Source organism: Pyxicephalus adspersus, chromosome 3 (assembly GCF_032062135.1).
Source record: "Pyxicephalus adspersus chromosome 3, UCB_Pads_2.0, whole genome shotgun sequence".
In the NCBI taxonomy this organism is placed as follows: domain Eukaryota; kingdom Metazoa; phylum Chordata; class Amphibia; order Anura; family Pyxicephalidae; genus Pyxicephalus; species Pyxicephalus adspersus.
This window is the reverse complement of record NC_092860.1, coordinates 154825756-154846514: the sequence shown is the minus strand read 5'-3', so window position 1 is coordinate 154846514 and position 20759 is coordinate 154825756. Positions and strand designations below refer to the sequence as shown.

The following is a 20759-nucleotide window of genomic DNA, read 5'->3' as shown; positions in this document are numbered from 1 at the left end:
CAGTAATTTTGTCTTTTCCTGACTTTATTTGTTAATAATGGTTCTAAATGCTGCTGTTTACTTTACAGGGTTTATTACATGTGTTTATGACTGTGATGTTGGTTTTTAATGCACATAAAATATTTTAGGACACTATTTGTTTCAGAATCTTTTTTTTCTTCATTTCCCTTCTCTAAAAACTGGTGCGTCTTATGGTCCGGTGCGTCTTATGGTCCGAAAAATACGGTAAATTATATTAAATCCTAGATTATAATAAATTATAATAATTCTGTTTCCTTCTCTAGGTAATACATTAATAGGACTTATCCATTGGCAATAGGTGCAATAATAATACTTAAAGGTAACCATAGCAAGCAAGGGTATTGTATAGGCACTTCTGGTAAGTATTTCTTCTCCTTTTTCCAAATCTTTCTGAAAACTCTCTCCCCCTTGTCTACTGGAATCTTGTGATGTAAACTTATCATTACCCGTGTCCTTATCAGAGGAAAAAAGGTTTAAATCTAATGCGACCTGCTCTTGAAAAACATGAAGCTAAAGTGGAGCTAAACTCAGTGGGTTGTGATCTGCCATAAAGTGTGCACAGCATTTTTACCTATTATGGCCCATACTTACCTGTGTGCAGTCACACCTGAGCGATGAGACATCCAAGACCTAGGAAAGTGCAATTTACCCACCCGCTCCAATGCGGACTTCCGTGGAGAAAGCAACTCTCTTCAATCGATGGATGATGTAACCCCTGCACATTACCCTGGCTCTGTGCCGAGATACGCACATTTATAGACATTTGTTCTGGCTTTTTCAACACACTGAAAATGAACATGTCTGCAGCAAAGCTTTTTAACATTTGAATATGTTTGTATATGTGTAGAAGCTTCGGGCCAATCAATATGCCCCCGAAGAAGTGGGACTACATGTGAAACGCGCTTATTTTTAGGATATGTTTGCCCTTATAGAATTCATCTTCATGTATAACTATTTTGTTTTTATGGGTATGTGAATGTATAATCAGCAAAACAACGCTAGACGCCTAATGGAGCTTCCAAACGCATGTAAACATATAAAGCCTGAAAACCCCTGCACAATAAACAGACATATTCAATTTAAAGTAAACTATTTTTTAGAAGGCGCTTTCAAGTTTTTGCAGGCTGTAAAAATTAAAAAAGGACATCACAACATAGACTTATTCACACACGGTATCACTGCATCTAACCTTATAAATATCATTGTATCATGGTACAGTAAGTGCTTAAGGTTTTGGTTGTCGTATCCTCTGTATTCATTAATAATTCCTCAAGGATCAGTCATTTAGGAAATGTCTATGATCAAAGAATAAAAATGTTACCAACACACTGAAAAAGCAGTGTTTTTTCCCATTCAGCAAAAATGTTACCATATATTATCAAAAATAGACAATATATGTATAAAAAGTTCAAGTCCAGTTATTTTCCATTTGTACAGTGTGGAGGTTCAGTGACCCATAAACTGTTGCAAAGGCACTTTTTAAATAAAATAAATACCATTTCATGAAAAAAAGTTCAAAATATTAAATTACTACTGGTCCCTCCCTGTATTGCAATAGTTTAGCATCATCTGAAGGTTTCTTCATCTTCTAGAATTCACTAATACTTGTAGAAGATGCCTCTCCATCACTCGCTGGTATCATGGAACTCTCTTCGGGCTTCTTCTCTTCATTGGTCTTTGGCAGTGGGCCTAGACAGTAAGAATTTAAAAGATACCAATGCTTAGAGTATGAAACCAACAGCTCGCCTTTTACTCTGACCATAACCTGGGCTGTTTCCCTGTTTGCCCCGGATTACTCCAAATTCTTTTTTTAGCAGAACCTTATCTTGATAAATGTACCTGTCCTGAGAATGTACAGAACATCAATTGCACAAACACTATCCAATCCAATCCTATAATGCTTGCAAAGGATATTCAGTTTCTCATTGGGCCAATTAGAAATCTTCCATGATAATTTCCATGCTATTTGGGTGACATTGAATTTACAAGTGTAGTGTTATGGGCCTAGTGATCCAATAGCAATTTTTATTTTTTGGAAAAATCATATGAAAGGTTAGTCTTAATGCTGGCTCTGTCCCTGCTCACATAGGAGATATGACTTTAAACCCAGAGTAGATTCTCATTGCCTCTGGGTAGGACTGACAATTTCTGCCAATGGATTCTGTGAAACGCTCTTCTTAAATTACATTGTGTGGACAGAGGCTGCTAGAACCAAGGGACACACTTGGCTTTATTTGAAAATGCTGGTATCTAAAATGTGAGGATACCAACAACTGTATAAATTATGGCTTTGACCGTGGTCCCCATACTAACTAAATCTAAGCTAGAGAATTAGAGTAGAGTGGGACCCTAGACCTGTTTAAAATCAATATTTTCACGTTTGACATTTCTCACCCTGATTTAGCATGCTATGGACACATATATAATGACATTTTACTAAGAAACCCCTAAAATGTAAAATTCTAGTGTACTTACTGCAGAAGTAGAACATGAGGCACAGAATAGCAAGTATACCCAGGAAAACAACAAAGGAGACAAAAATAAGATATCCTTTCTTTTCTAGATGTATTTGGCCATCTGCAAAACAAATAGGAGTGTAAATAAATTTTAAAAAGTTGTTTTTTTATATTCTAACACAATCATATCTAAATGTGGCTACAAAAATGTGAATATTGGCCCTCCAAGGTCTCTATAGACAAAGAAGGCAATAGAGACACCAGCAGTGTCAGTGAATGGCTGGATATACTAAATTGGAATAAATGTGGACACCCTTCGAAATAATTGTGTTTGGGAGTCTCTAGTGAAGGGTACTGTTAACGCTACACAATGCCCTGGGTACTATGCCAGCTTCACAATGTCATGGTTTGACCAGTTGGATGACCTGAACCCTACTGAACACCGTTATTGGATGAATTAAATACCAATCCTATGACAGGTCTACTTATCCAACATTATTACCTGACCTCACAAATGTTCTTGGGCTAGATGGGCACAAACTGGCTTCACAAATTGCTCTTTTGGCTGAGGATGCACATCCGCTGAAATATATTGGAAAGCCTTTCTAGAACAATGGAGGTTGTTACATACTTGGGTTTTTGGTTTCCTATTCACATATTTCAGATGTACACGACACTTGGCCATATAGACAGACTGGAAATACTTGGCTAAAGATGATGGAACCATTGTGAAGAATGCATATGCACTCTGCAGTGTTTCTCAACATTTTTAACATGGAGGAACCTTGGAAATAACATTCAGGTCTTCAGGAAACCCCTTCTATATTTACTATATACACAGCTTACAGTATATGTGTGGTAGTCAGAGGGAAGAATGCTTGTTACACATCCGGCTATTGGGAACAATGTCACCTTTACAGATAGCCAAGGAACCCCTAGCAATACATCCCTACAGCTATCACTGCATACACGTAAACTAAGATTCATCCTACCAGGCCTGTCTTACACATACTTTCACAACAGCTCGACAGTACAGAGCATGGTAAATGCTTTGTAAAAAGTGTTCTTTTGTTATAAAAATGTTTTGTTTTGGCAAAAAACAGTGTCTCCTCCGGCCCTATCCGGCCGGATGCCCTATCGGCCCTATGCCCTATCCGGCATATTTTGGGTGGTTACTCAAAAGTTGGGTCACAATGCAAAGGAAGTGTCCAACTGAGGCATAAAACAAAGTCGGGCATTAGAAAGTTGGAACAAAGTATGGGGGGTAGTGAAAATCTGACATAAATATTGGGGTAACGGGATAATTACCAATTACCATGAATAAATCTGGCATAAGCAACTTTGTCCACCTACAGATTCTTTCCATCCAGCTTAGGAAAAATCTGGAGAGAACTCTAAATACAATGTTAAGTTGTCTCTAAAGACAGGGGTAAAGTAGAATCTATAATGGATTTTTGGCACAAGATATTGTATTCACCTTCCCATACATTTTCATTGCTTCAACCTGTTTTTTTCCCCAACATTGGTCCAATATATACACCCATTTTCCCACAAAGTTCCACCTATTCCACCTATCAAGATGGTTTGCTAATTTTCAAATAACATTCATACTGTAAAAACTAAATCAAGAATGATTTATATTAAAACTTGCTTACATGTAAGGTAGTAATGTAACCCGATAAAGAATGTAAAGGCAACCTGCACCAGCAGTAGCAACCAAAAACAACACTTCCATAATTTCTGCAGCTTCCTGCAATTAAAACCTGAAAATAAAAGCAGAGGAGACATTTTTTATGACAATAAAAAAAGTTCACTGTAGCTCACAAGTAAATGATATAAAACGAAAAGATTGAAGCCTGCCTGGTAAAATACTTACCTTCCTACGTGTTCCAGAGACATCAACTGGGCGCCAATGCCTTTGAAAAATCAAAAACCTCCATGCTAGGTCATCGTCCAGTGAGTGTTTTATTAAAACTAAAAACTTCAGTCTATGTGTTAGGAGAACTCTTCTGGCTGACAATCCTGGGTCCCACTGCAGATGAGCGCACCAAGCCTATTCCCTCCAGCAATGGTGCTTACAGCAGCAGAGGAGTTGTGGGATTTAGCGCTCTGCAGCTTGCAGCATCCTTGTTTCCCTTTAGCTGTGTTTTCTCTCTCTGATTAGCAGGACGGTTCCTGATCAATCCCATTTTACCATTGGCTGCTGGGACCCTATAACCTCTCTGCCCCCAGATTACATTGTCTGTTGTAGCATTTAGCTGGGCGAATCTGTGCTAGAGAGTTTCTCATGTGTTGCTGATCATTGCCTGTACCCTGACTCATCGGTTATAGGCAGCCTGGTCCGAATTCTGCTTTGAATCGCGATTAAAGGACTGATCGCCTGTCTATGACTTTGTACTTTGGATTTACCTTTCACTTCTTGTACTTCTTCTGTGGGCCCCTGGTCCATTGCTAGCGCACCCCCAGACACCATCCTTTGCGCAGTAAGTTCTGGGGGGAACTGTGTGCTGGGAGGCACAACCGGTCTCCTGAGACTAAGCGGGGGCTTAACAAAGGTGCAAAGGTGCAAGTGGGGTGTTAGATTGGGGGACTGGTGTCTTGTAAGTGCTGGTGCTGACCAAGGCCTTACAATATGAAGATATATCTGCCCATAAATCCCAAAAATGGAGCTTCATACTTTACTTGTATCTGCCAACCTCACATAAACTAAAAAAAAAAACTTCTTGAATCTTCTTAAATCTGTTTAAAGTATTATTGGATATTTGCCCAGACAGAAAGCGAGACACGAGGTATACAAAGGTCACCAATATCCAAGTCATAGTTGTTCAGATAGTTTGATTGTTATAAGTGGATATACATACCCCATTTCCAATTGGCGAAATGCAATTAAAAAAAAAACAACTGTCATTTGCTTATTCACAGGAATCTTTTATTAACAGGCAAATTAACAAAGATAATAATTTCAGTGTTTTCACTGATAAACTGAAGGCAACTTGGACTGGCCATGCTCAGAAGGAGCCCACAGCCTCCTGGGATATGTGACATAGGTATGTCAGGAGGCTGTGGGTTTCCTACTTGGTTATCACTGCCGAGGCAGTAAATACAGAGGAAGGGGAGGGGTCTCCCTTTTTTGACAATTAGAGAGAAACATCAGTCTTTTAAAGCAGACCAATGGTTAACATTCACAGCACTAAAAGTCAATTTTACAAAAATCTATATTATTGGAAGATTTGCATTTGAATTGCATGCGTGAAAATATCCTCGAACATCCGATGGTTCTGCGAATCGATTTCGGAAACCATCGGAAGATCTAGGAAATTGTAACAAGAGGATTCACAGGGGATTCCCAGGAGATTCCTGTTTGCAATCCCTAGGACACTAGTAGTTAATTACCTTTAGTGCCCCGGGATTGCAGTGGAACTGCAGAAGAACTCTCAATGGCGTTTCTCCATTGAGAGTTCATCTGCAGTTCAGTTCCAACGGTCACCAGGCTGATAAATACCTCTCCTGATCGGCGAATTTACACCGGCCATTGTCGCTTACAATTTCGGTAAGCAAGAACGACCGAATTGGCCGCGAGATCGAGTTTTAAAAATTTGCTCGCTCATCCCTATTGAGCATGGATTTAGTTTGCATTTGATAAAACATGATGAGGGCGTACCTTGTGTATAGTAAACATACCCCTGTCACTCATCGGCTGTACAGTTCCTTTAATAATCTTTAATAAATTTATATATTATATGTTACATTCTTTCTTTATCCATCAAAGATAATACAAGTTTTCCTTTAGACATGCATTAAGTGGCGTGATGTTTTTACAGCAGCTCAGTGTTTCCTATATCCATTTTTGTTTTCAATAAATTGTTCTGCATTTAGCACATAGATCCTGAATAAAATTTTGAGTGCAATCTTTTACCTGCTTTTTCTCCTTTATTTTGCCATGTGCAGATTGCACGTTGCTTGCCTACAACAAGAAACATCAATGTTTTAAAGTGGGCCAATGTAGGCAAGCAATGTCCAGTCTGTGCATGGCAAAATAAAGGAGAAAAAACAGGTAAAAGATTGCAGATAACATTTTATTTAGGATCCGGGTAAAAGATACGTTCACAGATCATATGACTTAATCAAGTAAAAGTCCATTTTATCAAAATCTACAAAAATGGAACATTTACATGTCTAGGAACACATGGATTCCTGCAGCCATAGGTAATTTAATATCAGTTGGCTCCTAGGTGAGAATGAATGCAAGTCAGGTCAAACATTGAAACATTGTCTTGTAACATGGTACCGAATGTTTTTCCTGTGTACATTTGTGAGTAATCCCATAAAACATATCACTTAGGCATCAAACTTTTATATATCATGGCTACAACACTGGCTAAATCCATAAGAAGAACCATCATTTACCTTGAAGTGCCAACCTCAACAGTTTGTACATATGGTAACCAAATGTGGTAACGAAAAGGATGACAGCAACAATGAACAATGAATTGTAATTGTTCCCTGTGAAAATAAAGGAGAACCATGAATAGTCATTATTATATATAGCACCAGTGACATATTAAAGGAAATGTGAAAAATCATTTAGTTCCTTGTTTATGTGGATGACATCTTACCCAAAACGAAGGACAACACAATGCTGGTAACTTGGCAGAATAGAGAGATAACCCCATTTAAAACAAGGCCGTTGATCACTGCTTTCTTGATGCGTTCATCTGGAAACACAGAACAGGTCTTAGCATTTGCTTTCTGTAACATTGCAAACAAGTAAGAGAACCATCGGGACAGGAATTAGAGTCTTTTGTCCTGGAAAGCAAGCACAGTCATCTAGCCCGGCCTTTCTAAATTCTGGAGGAACCTTTTACAAAATGGCTAAGGTCTTGGGGAACATGCAAAATAATTTTCTGATTTACCACTTATGCTATATTATGTATAGTCAGCTAGTTGTATATACTGTATATTATATAGGATTAAATATACAACAGATACAGCTCACTGTTATAGAGCTGTACATTTTAAATAATATAAAGCTGTTTCAGATTTGTTGGCCACCATTAGAGTTTTTCGGAGTAGGGCTTGGGGACTGATGACAAAGTATAATCTGACAGGTGATGGTGATATAAACAACCTTTCTCAACTTTGTTTTAACCCAAAGAGCCTCTTTAAGTGATATTTAGGTCTTGAGGAACCCCTAAAATAGGAATATACTTAGTAAAGGTAAAATGTGGGGTCCCAGAGTAATTGGCAAGCTGGGCACCCATGAACTGTAAAGAACAAAGTTATTTTCAGTAATATTTTTTAAAGCAATTCCAGAACAACAGACAGAAAAAATTGTGGTGGCCAGCAACATAAGTGATCAGTCCTAATGTGACACCTAACATCGGTAGTCAGTGCAAACATTCCCCCTTATATCCTTGAAGTTCCCTCAGTATGAACCCTGAGAAAGAAGGGTGGTCAGACCTCAAACATAAAATATGAAAAAATATATAACTTTTACACATTAATACACAGAAGTTTCTAGAAGCAGTGGTGGACACAGTGCTAGTACCCTGGTTAGCAACCAAACTTGTTCCAGAGATGAAAGGAATAGTGCTGGTGGAAATCTTAGCTAACAGTGCCAATAGATAAAGTTGGTGTAGTGATTGAAAACATGGCAGTTTTAGGTGGATATGATAGTGAATAGTGCTGAGAAGTGATTACCTAACACAATAGGTACTGGCAGTAAGAGAAATAATGTTATTTGGTGGTTACCTAACATGATTTTTGTGAAATGAGACATCTCCAAGTCTTCCTAAATAATGCAAATACAATTTTAGTAAACTGATTTTGGAAAAAGTTCAGCAATAAAATATTCACATAAAACAGTAAAGTCTACCCCCCACCAATCCTGATGGCCGATCCTCTATTATCCACCAATCCTCATGGCCCCATTACAAACCAATACACCATTATCCAAAAATCCTGATTGCCCCATTGTTTACCAATCCTGATGGCCAATCCACCATTTTTCAACTCATTCTCTTTAGGCCACAGCCATGACAATCCATAGGTAGGCTGAGAGCAGGAAGAGACAGTTTATATCTTGGGGCTAAACATACCCACCTTTGGCCTGAATGCTTCTCCTCCAGAGAACACAGATACGAATTGATGCTAGGCTTTATCCAAAAAGCTTCTTTTTGCATTTAGAAAAGCTTAGAATAAAATACAGATTTGATTTTTCTATCATTTTTTTTTCAGCTTTTTTTACGTGCTCCCTAGCCAATTGTACATCCAGAGCAACTACTTTCCAGGACTGGATTGTCAAACAAAACACTAATCTTTCACCACCATAGACACATTCCTTACACTGGTGACAACACTGGAAAGAAAACAGACTTCTGGCTGCTGTAGTAGCTGGAAGTTTGTCTACTATTTTTGCAGGGTGCCGGCATTCTTCGGCCTGCATTCATTTTATCAGTAACCCCCAGCATGTGTCCAACACTTACCATTCTCTCCTGGGTTCCTTAACCCCAATAATATCAAACCCCTGCCAATGTGCCTGGGGTAGTGCAGTGCTCAAAGAGCACTGGGAGAATGCAGAGGTAAATTAATGGGTCCAATAGAACCTTTAAGAGAACCTGTTACCTGCCCTATACTATCACTATATATAAAAGTGTATATTTTTTTTAGTATTTTCCTGCCCCTGTACAAAGCATTGGTCACACCACATCTGGAATATGCAGTCCAGGTTTGGGCACCAGTTCACAAAAAGGACATTGTGGGATTGGAGAGAGTGCAGAGAAGGGGAACTAAACTAATAAAAGGAATGGAGGAGCTCCGCTATGAAGAGAGATTAGCTGAACTGAATCTATTCTCTATTGAGAAGAGACGTATAAGGGGGGGATATGATCAGGATCAACTATGTCCTTAGGGTTTTAAATCTGGGATGTTTACTTCCATATTGGTTGAACTTGATGGACTTGTAACCTACAATGTAACTATGATTTTTCTGAAACATAAAATGTTGCAGCATTTACAAATAGGACTTTATTTTACCTTTCCATGAAATGAATCCATTCAACAGAGAACAGAAAGCATTTACAGTGGGAGCCATTGACAAGCAAAAGGAGAAGAATCCCAGGACGATAGCTGTGGAGGGAGCACAAAGAGAGGGTTAGCATGTGTACATTGATAACAATGAGACCTGGTTATTAGTGGCCCTAGAATCCTAAAAATTCCCAGGCAAAACTGGGAAAATTATGGAAAATACAATCATCATCATGTTTAGATAATTGCAAAGCCCTTTTAATATGGTATTGTCACCAAAAATCAATGCTGGTGTGGTTGGGTGGGGTAACGGAGCACCCCAGAAACTTAGTATCCCATACATTTTATATATAGCTTGGCTCTGCATGCATGCATACCTGTATTATTGTCAGGGGTTCCAGAAGAAAGTACAATGTCTGTAAAAGAAAAGAAAAATAAATAATTAACAAAATATGTTATAGGGAATGAAAGAAACTCTTTAAGCTTTGTATTGTTCATCTGTTGCAGATTTTCTCTCATTTCCTGTCTGATAAAAAGTTGGTTTATAAACAGGAAGTAAGGAAAAGCTCTCTACTGCCCCGAAAACCAATAAAAAATAGTAACCCTAAAGCCCAAGAATCCTGAAAATTTAATTATTTCATCCTTTTCATGTTGCTTCCAATATTTATCTTTTCTAATTAGGATAATGGTGCTTTTATAGAATTTGGCTTCTGTAGTGACACAACATACCACCAGAATTCAAATGTGTATTCAGAATCCAACATATCTGAACCAGACAATTCTTAGAACCTGTGCAATTGCCCTGACTTGGACAATTATTTTAATTCGATGTATGTGGACAGAGGGACTGGTATTGCTTTATTATGGGAATAGGCAAAAGTGAGAAAATTTGCAATCTTTTAGGTAATTGCAAAGCCCCAGCCCCAAAATCAATGCTGGGGGGTTGTGTGGAGTATGGGAGCACCCCAGAAGCTCAGTATTCTATCATATATTTTATATATAGATGGTCCCCCATGCATGCATACCTGTATTATTCTCAGGTAATTCAGAAGAAGGTACATTGTCTGTAAAAGAACAGAAAAACAGTCATGAACAAAATACAGTTGTATGTTATAGGGAATGCAAGAACCTCTTTAAGCTTTTCATTGTTCTTTGTTTATCTGTTGCAGATTTTCCCTCACTTCCTGTCTGGTAAAAAGTTGGCTAAAGAGCAGGAAGTAAGGGATAGCTCTCCATTGCCCCATAAACCAGGAAAAGCCAGTAACCCTGGAGCCCTAGAATCCTGGAAGCTGAATAATTTGCATCCTTTTCATGTTGCTTCCAGTGTTCATTCATTATAGTTAGGATATTGTTGCGGGTGCCATTTTGGCACATTTGGCTGCTGTAGTGACACAACAAACCACCTGATTCCAAAGATGTATTCAGAAACATATCTGAACCAGACAATTCTTACAACCCGTGCAATTTCCCTGACTTGGACAATGTTTTTAATTCAATGTATATGGACAGAGGGCAGCTATTCTTTTATTCTGTGTCACAGAAAAACAATCACAAAGAATGTTATAAGACCGTCTTTAAGCTTTGTATAGTTCTTTGTTTATCTGTTGGAGATTTCCCTCACTTCCTGTCTGGTAAAAAGCTGGATCAAGAACAGGAAGTAAGGGATAGCTCTCCACTGCCGCATAAACCAGTGAACAATAGTAATCCTGACATGAGGTCTCACGTTTCCTCTATTTTGTCCAAAACTCAAAATGTTGCAAAATGTATCACTATCCCCACCACCACATGGATATCAAGATAAGCTCTGGCTTCTATCTGACTTACCAAAGACGCTGACATTGAATTTTGTCTCATGGGTTTCCAGCTGGTTATTTTTATCTATCATTGTAATAAGTGTGTACACACCGGTGTCAGAGGACATCACATCTGAGACAGTGAACGTGCAGTTGTTTTCGGTAAATGTAAGTCGATTCTGGAACTGTAAACGACCCTTAAATAAACCTAAATCATAGGATCCGATCTGATCCTCTCTATTTCTAAGTTCATAATGTCTGTTTTCTGTATCCATGCAGAATGTAGATTCCACCAAATGAAGAGAGGAACCGGCTTGGACGGAGACAAATTGTGTGACACCATCACCTATCAATGAAACAAGAGTTTAGAGATGTTGATGGGATGCAATAAAGAGGTTCCATCTTCTAGGAGATACAACAACCTAAAACAATAGTGGCCAACCTGCTTAATTTAGGAGGTCCCAAGTATGACCTCACCAAACTGCTACATGGGGTACGCAGTAAATGTAATACTACAGGACGAGGTCAGAGACTCCTTATATAGAACATGAAATGGTCGGAAACCAACAAAACACATGATAGAATCTGCTGGAGTTTGGGGACCGTCATAGACAGAAACCTATTGCATGAAACTGCCAGACTCACATAATCCAAGGCAATGCTTTTGTGAAGACCTGTTAACAATGACTTATTGTAGAAACATACATTTCTGCAGAAAGATACATTATAAAGAAAGCAAAGGAAAAAGAAAACAAAATTACATAAAGAAAAAAAAATGATGTGATGCATTAAACATTCAAAAAGGAAAAAAAGAAAAGCAAAGCATTAAGTATTAGAACGCAGTCTGAGATATATTTTGCTTTCGATGGTTTAAGCAAGCACAGCTCTCTAAAGCAAGATAAGGACCACAAATTAAATTGTAAAGGGCTGCAGAGGTTTTTTCCATTGCCTTAATCTCTACAATCCTTCGAAGTTTGAGCTCACACTCATTTGCATCTAGTCCACAGTCTCTATTTCACCACAAACTCATCATTTCTAGAGTGCCATCAAGCGAACAGACCAAAAAAATAAAACAATGACTAAAAACTAAAACAAAACGTTCATTGATGTTTTCATTCAAACAAGTTTTGACTTTATCTGCCCAAGAGCAGATGTGTGACATTTGTACACAAACTATTCTGACAAGCTATTGCTAGATGAAGTATTTCATGATCAGTTTTTACAGTTAGTGTTTTTTCATGTTTATGAATTTTAGGTTACTTTTAGAGGGTGCAATGCTTTTACCATTGCCCCGTCACCTGTAGCTTCTTTCAGCAGCAGATCCCTGGTTGGGGAACTGCTGTAAATCCTTCAGATGCTGTTTAATTATAGGAACCAGCACTGCTGTGACCAAAGCCAGGCAAGGTGCCAGCAACAGGAAACGGCATCCAATAGCTCAATCCTGAACTGGTCTCAACCAGCAAATCTAAACTGCAACTTTAAAGAAGAGCAACGTTGGTGCCTAATGGTCCTTATGGTGCCTGACGAGGACTGGGGCGGCTCTGATTCATCAATCAGCCCAAGGTTAAGTGACATATTACTACTGCTACTATTGTTACAGGGGAGGGGGAATAAGAGACAGACAGGAGAGAGAGCGAGAGAGACAGAGAGAGAGAGCGAGAGAGAGAGGGAGCGAGAGAGACAGAGACCCTGATTTATGAAAGCTCTCCAAGGCTGGAGAGAATACACTTTAAGAAGTGAACGAGGTGATCCAGAAAACATGGAATTGATTTTTAAAAATTATTTTCTATTTGCTAGCAAATGCTTTGAATCCTGGACCAGATCCATTCCAGGTTAGCTGGATCACCCAGTTCACTTCTGAAAGTGTATTCTCCCCAGCCTTGGAGAGCTTTCATAAATCAGGGTCATAGAGAGAGCGAGAGAGAGAGAGAGAGAGAGAGCGCAAGAGAGAGCAAGAGATAGAAAGCAAGACGGGGAGAGAGAGAGAGAGAGAGGAGGGAGGTGAGGGAGAGAGAGAGAGGGTGAGAAAGAGAGGGAAGTACTACTATTGATGACCGTGGAGGTTGTGGTCCAACTTTTTCAGACAGAATGAGAGGTGGGGGGGGGGGGGGGGGGAGGAGAGAGAGAGAGAAGGGAGGAGAGAGAGAGAGATGGGAGGAGAGAGAGAGAGATGGGAGGAGAGAGAGAGAGAAGGGAGGAGAGAGAGAGAGAGAGGAGTGTTACTTTTGCAGACCGTGGAGGTTTTGGTCCAACTTTTTCCGACAGACAGGTGAGGGAGGAAGAGAGAGACAGACAGGTGATGGAGGGAGAGAGGTGAGAGACAGACAGACAGGTGATGGAGAGAGGTGTCAGCACTTTCCATTAGTTATTATTCTGAGCTCAGTAATAACATTTCCATGCACACAGTATCGCACACTTATTACAGAATTATAAATCAATCCTAAAATATGATTAGCGGCAATATCTCCCGACCCGCACCCCAGGGTATATTACTCCTCAGCATACAACATGAGCTCATTATTTATGAAAAGATAACCCAGCACCGACCCATACACACCCTGCAGGTCTCACCATCCATTCACACACTTTGCCCATCCAGAGACACAACATCGGTCATCGATGAGATCTGTATGAAATATAATCAGACACTAACCTGTTCTGTATACAGCAGGCAGAGAGGAGACTGCAGGAATCAGACAAATCATGCAGAGAATAAAGTCTGACGAGATTCCCATTGCACAGCTGGAGAAATTCTGGACCTCGCAGAGCTTGCAGTGGTATTTATACCTAGGGGGTGGGGCTACATTTTAGGGCACGATAAGGAGTGGAACGATGAAAAACACTGGGTGAATGTTCCAAGACATGGGCTGCCCTCTAGTGATGACTAATCAATGTTATCATGGTGCTCAGAGCTAGTCTATCTGCCTCTATCTGTGGCTGGGGTCTCCACTGCCAAATGTAATTTACAACAATCCACAGCACTGGCAAAATACCTTACCTGAGCGTGTTTTAGTGCTCATCGCTAAAAAGGTTTTTAAATTTGCCTTTTAGCATTGTCCGCTTTTGAAAGCCCCAATAACATAGACATACGACTCAAATGTTCACAACAAATCCTGCAAGGATCCTGCAGAATGCACCATAAAGGCTCTTATACCTGTAACTCCCCCAGGTAGGCATAACACCTGTTATATTGAATGTGTTATGTCAGCATGTATTTGGCACAGGGATTAGACAGTGTTTCCTAATCTAATCAGAGGAAGTCCTAGTATTCCTCCTGAGGTTACTAAGTGTTATTAGCAATGAGCCATTTGTGCCTCTTAGGTCAGTTTAAGTGACACCAATGATGGTTTTGGCTATCTGTCAGGATAACATTCTCCCGGATGGCCAGCAATATAGGAGGAATTCTGTCTACTGACCCCCACACTAATATACTGTGATCTGCGGATTAATTATTTATAGAAGGGGTTTCCTGAAGACCTGAAACATATTTTAAGGGTTCCCCCTATTCAAAAACATTGAGAACACATGGATTAGTAGACTAAAAGCTGAGGTATCTCCTTTTGCCATTTGCACCTTCCACCTATTGTAAGAACTTGCTCTATATGGAGGTCAGACAATGCAAAATAATACTGAGCCTAGGAAGGCTGAAGAAAATCAGTACTAGCAACATTCCTACTAGAGTGTAAGCTCTTTGGGGCAGGGTCCTCTCCTCCTGTATCACTGTCTGTATTAGTCTGTCATTTGCAATCCCTATTTAATGTACAGCGCTGCGTAATATGTTGGCGCTATATAAATCCTGTTTAATAATAATAATAATAATAATTTCATAATGTAATGTGCAGCAAATATCCAGGCCAGATCTTCACTTCCCTTCCCAGGAAGGATGAGTCAGTTGTCCCACTCATGGATCAGAGAGTATAGCTACGTGTTTGACAAAAAAAACATACATTTTATCTAAACATTTGAACAAAAATGGTATTCTATTTACCGACCTGTGATAAAAAAAAAAAATAATACTCCTAAATATCTACTTGTCACAGTCCCTTCTGTGACTAAGGATAGAAAGATCTGTGAGACGGGCTACACATGAGGTTATCTGACAGTCTCTTTGTTTTTACTTGTTTCTGTGTTGTTGTTTGTAATGAGCACTCCGCTTGTATCAGCTGCAGCTGGTGGTCATTACTGCCCCTCCATTTAGTCTGGCCTCACACTTCATGCTATGCGGTTGATATTCACTGCTGGGATGTAAAATTTGCTAAATAAGATAAGTTGAACTCATTTTGATGTTTTGTTGTTCTTTTGTTGTTACTAGGCCTCAGGGAGACACTGGTTCTTTCATCAGGGAAGGAACCAGTAGTCTCAAGCCCAGTCACTATTCCTAGGGCAGTTCAGGGCTACTAGGGCCTAGGTTCCTGTGTATGAGTATTCCCATCATCAGGGGATATTCATACTGGCAGGAGTCAGGGCTAGGTTGGGGGGTCTGTAAGGGGTGACCATTCCCTTTTCCCTAGCCATTGAAGGCCTAGTCCCTTGTATTTATCTTTCTGTTTTCCTCCCCTTCCCTTTATCTGTGACACTACTATGACGAGTTTATGAGTGAGAAAGTTAATATTAAATATTTGGATGAGCAAAAAGAGTAGAAGAGAAGTAAGTGGGAGAAGAGCTGTAGAGGGATCTTTAACCTTCTAGCGATAATCCAGTGTGACTCGGGGTGGATTTACCATGCAAAAAGTTGTAATCCCGAGTCACACTTGGGGTCACTATAGATTATAAAAAAAAAACACTTACCTTGCTCCGTTGGCGTCCCCTTTCTGCTGGTCCCCGCAGGTCCTTGGCAAACGTCTTCTCTCTTCGATCTTCAGTTGGGGACTGCAGAGATGTTCTTCAGGACGTTGGTACATGCATTGAAGTGGGGAGGAGGAGCAGCGGGAAATTCAAAATATTTTGTAATGGATTTAATACAAAATAGCTGTTTTGAGTCCAATACAAAGAACTGACACTCCAGAGCGTGGAGGACCTTTTTTGTTTCTCTTGACCATCCACATCATAGGTCATGTAACACTAGAATATCCCTCTACAAATCGACAGCAGTAGCCACAAAATCCATGAAAAGAACATAGATCTGTAACATTCTGAGGTCGAGGCCAGTTTACAACCGCTTCCACCTTAGCTGGGTCAGCGGCTACCCCTTCAGCTAAAACAATGTGGCCTACATTGGTGACTGATGATCTACAGAACTTGCACTTGTCAGCTGACAGCTTCACACTTACTTTTTTGAGACGTTGTACCACTCAAATGAGCTGTTCCTTATGCTCTTCCAACGTAGCCCCAAAAACAATGATGTCATTGAGGTACACCAAACATTCCCTGGGCACAAGATCACTCAGAACTTTCTTCATCATCCTTTGGAAAGTGAAGGGGGCACCTCTAATGCCTTGTGGCACGTACAGTAAATTGATGGAAGCCCAAAGGACATATGAAGGCTGTCTTCTTTTGGTCTTCAGGTGCCATGGGAACCTGATAGCACCCTGACAGTAAATCCAACACGGTGAACCAATGGTTTCCATTCAGGATCTTAAGAGCCTCCTCAGTTCTAGGCAAGGTTTACTGGTCTGGTATGTGTCACAGGATAAGGCAGGGAGGAGAGGAACACCAGAATGAAAACAGGAAGACAATGACAAGGGACTAGACCTCCAAGCTAGGGAGAGGGAAATGGTCACTACCTACGTAAACCCTAAATCTGGCCCTGACTCCTGTCAGTATGAATAGACCCTGAAGGTGGGAGGATTCATACACTGGAACATAGACCCTAGGAGCCCTGAAATGCTGGGGAATAGTAGTGACAGGGTATGAAACTACTGGTTCCTTTCCAGATGAACGAACCAACGTCTCCCTGAGGCCTAGTAACAACAAGCAAAGGGTAACAACCAAAATACAAAGAGGAGTAAACTTATCTTCAATAGAAAATGGATGAGAAGGAACTCAGAAGAGGACCACACACCAGCTCTTCCACCTCCAAGCAAGGAATATCAACCGCATGACCTGAAGTGTAAGGTCAGGCTAAATAGAGGAATAGTAATGATAACAAGCTGCAGCTGAGACCAGAGTTGTGGTCACCAACAACAACACTGAAACAAGTAAAAGCAAAGAGACTGTCAGATAACCTCACGTGCAGCCAGTCTCTCAGATCTTCTAACCTCAGTCACTGGAGGGACCGTGATAGTATAGTTCTCCGATTCAGGGTGCGGTAATCTAAACATAGGCAGATTCTTTCTTACCAACACAGTGGGAGAGGCATTAGGACTTTTAAAGTCTAATATGATCCCCTGGGATTTCATCTGGTGTAAGGTCTGTCTTAGTTCATCAACATCCTTTGGTGCTACCTTCTCTCTCAGAATGGAGTAGCATCTGTAAGTCGAAAAGTGTGTTGAGCACTCTTACAGCCGCCATCTAACATCTGTAGAGAACACTTCTACCAAATCAGACAGCCGCTCTGTCAATTTCTTGTTCCAGGTCTCTGGCAAGTTAGGATCACTCAAATCAAACTTGAGTGAAGAGGATGTGTCTCTGACTTGAGCTCTGTACACTTCAACATATGAGTTCACGCCAAACACAGGATAGCAGTTGGCCACATCCTGGAAGGGACCAATCACAACAGGATGGGGGAACATTTTTTCTCACAGTCGCAGCTGTGGATAAGTCCACTCGGGATCTCCAATCCTTTCTCTCAGGGATCACCATTCATCCTTCTTTGTTTGTTATTTCTTCAGAGGTTTCCATGAGGACATAACTCCCATCCCCAAGCAGTTCCGGGGCAATGCTGGAGGCTACCGTCAAGACTCTTCCCCCCGGTGGAATTTCTACTGGGTGCTCTTTAGGGTCTGGGGGCATTTCACCTTGACCAGAGGAAACAGCTTTATCTCCCGCAAGAAACTTCTGAAAAGCACCATGTACTGCCTGGCAGTTGGTAACCAATATCACGGGTACTGCACAAGCTCTCCAGTGTCTGGACAGAGCAAAGTCATGATTTCCATAGAAGTAACATCCCTATCTTGCAAGCTAGGAACAGTCACAATCACCTGTAACCTTCCATCAACAGGATAAGGCTCAAAGTTCAAGCCCCACAGCTCCATCTGTCCATCTGTAGACTAAAGGGGTATGTGGCTCAGATATATTTTTCATAAAAGGAGTGGTAAATAAGTGTGACTTGAGATCCAGTGTCAAACAAAGCTGGAGTAGTATGCCCATTAACTGTGACATCAACAATAGATTGACCTATGACAGGCCCGCTTAACTTTGGATTAAATTTTTTCCATTTGCGTTTGTATTTCTGAACAGGAAAAGCTACTCTCTGAACTGTCCCTCCATGGTTCTCATGACACTGACGACTAGAATGGCCACTCCGGCCACACCTGAAACATTTTCTGTAATCCCTCGGTGGGACCGCTGGACTACCCACTGAATGTTTGAAGCGCTGTGGTACAGCTTGTTCTACTTTATTGGAGCCTGGGGATACATCCTCTTTGCTTTCTTCGGGGTACTAAACAGAATGTCTGCCTCCTGTTTCTTCACCATTTTCATTAAGTCATGAAGAGACATGACCTTGTCAGATAACACTACCTTGAGAACTTGTGCAAGAGGATGATGAGGTAGCAAACCTCTAACTAGCTGACTGGTTCCCATGGAATCCACTTCAGAAGGCCAAAAAGCGTTATGATAAACAAGATGGGACAGAAGTAACTGTAGTCTATTAATAAAACAGGGAATGTCCTCCCCTTCTTTCTGACGTGTCATACGGAAATCAGCAACCATATGTTCAAGGTCATAAAATGGCCCAAAATGATCAGAAAGTACCTCTATGTAGTCGGCTGCACTTGCACCCTCATGAGTGTCCCTATACAAACGGATTAATTCTGCAGCCGGGGACCGCAGACTTTCTGTAACACGCTGTCTTTTCCCTTCTTCTGAACAAGTCCACTCCTTCAGACACTGAAGTGTGTTCTTTCCCCATCTCAAAACTCTCTTCCCCTTGGGGCACAGGGACATTACCAGATAATATTTTTAATTTCCTATAATGTGCTGCCTGAAGGCCTTGTGGTAGCATTTCAGTGAGTTTGGTAAGAGTACAAATTGCATTATCATTCAATAGACTACCATCACTAGCCATGCTGTCAGAATAAGCAGGGGAACCTGGTTCTTCCTTTACATGAACCTGTTCAGAGGCCCGTAACCATAAGAATTTATGCACAGGGCCTACATGACAAGGGGTGGGAGGCCTAGCCAAGGGTTAATAATATGTAGTAAGGCTAGAGGGGGCTGTGCCAGCGTGGAGCATGGGGTAGGAGGGGATTAGGAATAGGATGAGTTACAAGGGACTGGACAGTGAGAGTCCCTCTTTTAGAAGAAAAAGTTTCTGTTAGGACACAGGTAGGGAGAGGAAATTTCAGGGCCTCTTAGCACAGCTTAGGAGGCAGAGAGTAGCTGGGTGTGGGAGGGGGGTGGATTTTGTGAATCTCCCCCTCGGGTTGGGTTAGCAGGGTTGCAGCCTCCCGTGCCTCCGGTGTGCCTGGGGAGCCTGATCCCTTCCCTTGTTTTTCAGGGGACTCAGGGAATACCTGTGAGCCCCTTAGGGGGCCCCTTCTAGCTAGTAGCTAGGTTAAGGGAGTCTCAGGCAGGGAGCAGTCTAGGGATGAATCCCCTGTCTTTTGCTGAGCTTTGGGGTAGGGGCTGCAGCTGTCAGAGTGGGCAGCCCCTTAGCCTCTAGGGGAGAGGCCTGCAGGCCTGGGGCCTTTCTTGAAGCAGGGGTCCCTTCATATTGTGGGCCCCTGCTTCAAGAAAGGCCCTCGATCTACTGTAAGCAGGCCTGGGTTGTGTAGGCCTCACCTATCTGTTGTCTACTGGGACATTGCATGCAGGATCCCCAGGACCTGAAAGTGACGTCACAGGTGACGCAGCCGGGTCCCTAGTACTTGGAGCTCCCTTTTATGTAGGGAAGTTCCAACATGGAAAAGGGGGGGGGGGTTTGGTTGGTGTCAGGCAGGGCAAGCTGGTGGGTGGGGGTCCCTTTGAGTGAGGGGGCAGGTGTGGTGGCGATTGCAGCAGGGCTTGTAGGCTTTTAGGAGGTTGTGGGCTATTTAGTAGTTAGTAGTTAGTAGTGAGGGGTCTTGAAGTCCAGAGTGAGAAAACTGGGGGGGGGTTAGGGGCGTGCGATGCAGCTACTGTTAGGCCAAATAGATCTGGAGGGGTTTTGTGTAGGGACATTTGCTAGATTACTATTTATTTATTTAGCTATTTATTTTGATAGTACTTCAGAGACAGATTTGTCCGGGGGGAGGGGTGGCATTTCGGTCAGCAGGCGGGTAGATAGGTACCCCTCCACACTCCTTTCCTGTACATACTGCCCCCTGTCATACCCCTCCACACTCCTTTCCTGTACATACTGCCCCCTGTCATACCCCTCCAC

At 41.3% G+C, this 20759-nt stretch overlaps 1 protein-coding gene across 1 annotated transcript in view; it reads right to left on the bottom strand.

Moving 5' to 3' along the window:
- Window positions 1–8: 8 nt before the first annotated feature.
- Window positions 9–20759, bottom strand: part of LOC140327570 (uncharacterized) — a 26119-nt gene continuing 5368 nt past the window's right edge. Inside the window, exons 2-10 of the mRNA XM_072406959.1 lie at window positions 11328–11642; window positions 10529–10567; window positions 9881–9919; window positions 9513–9605; window positions 7094–7192; window positions 6885–6980; window positions 4133–4240; window positions 2497–2598; window positions 9–1710 (exon numbers count right to left, since the gene is read on the bottom strand). Of these exons, the coding sequence (XP_072263060.1) occupies window positions 1610–1710; window positions 2497–2598; window positions 4133–4240; window positions 6885–6980; window positions 7094–7192; window positions 9513–9605; window positions 9881–9919; window positions 10529–10567; window positions 11328–11642 (992 nt within the window). The 3' untranslated portion in view covers window positions 9–1609. The remainder of the gene's footprint in view (window positions 1711–2496; window positions 2599–4132; window positions 4241–6884; window positions 6981–7093; window positions 7193–9512; window positions 9606–9880; window positions 9920–10528; window positions 10568–11327; window positions 11643–20759) is intronic.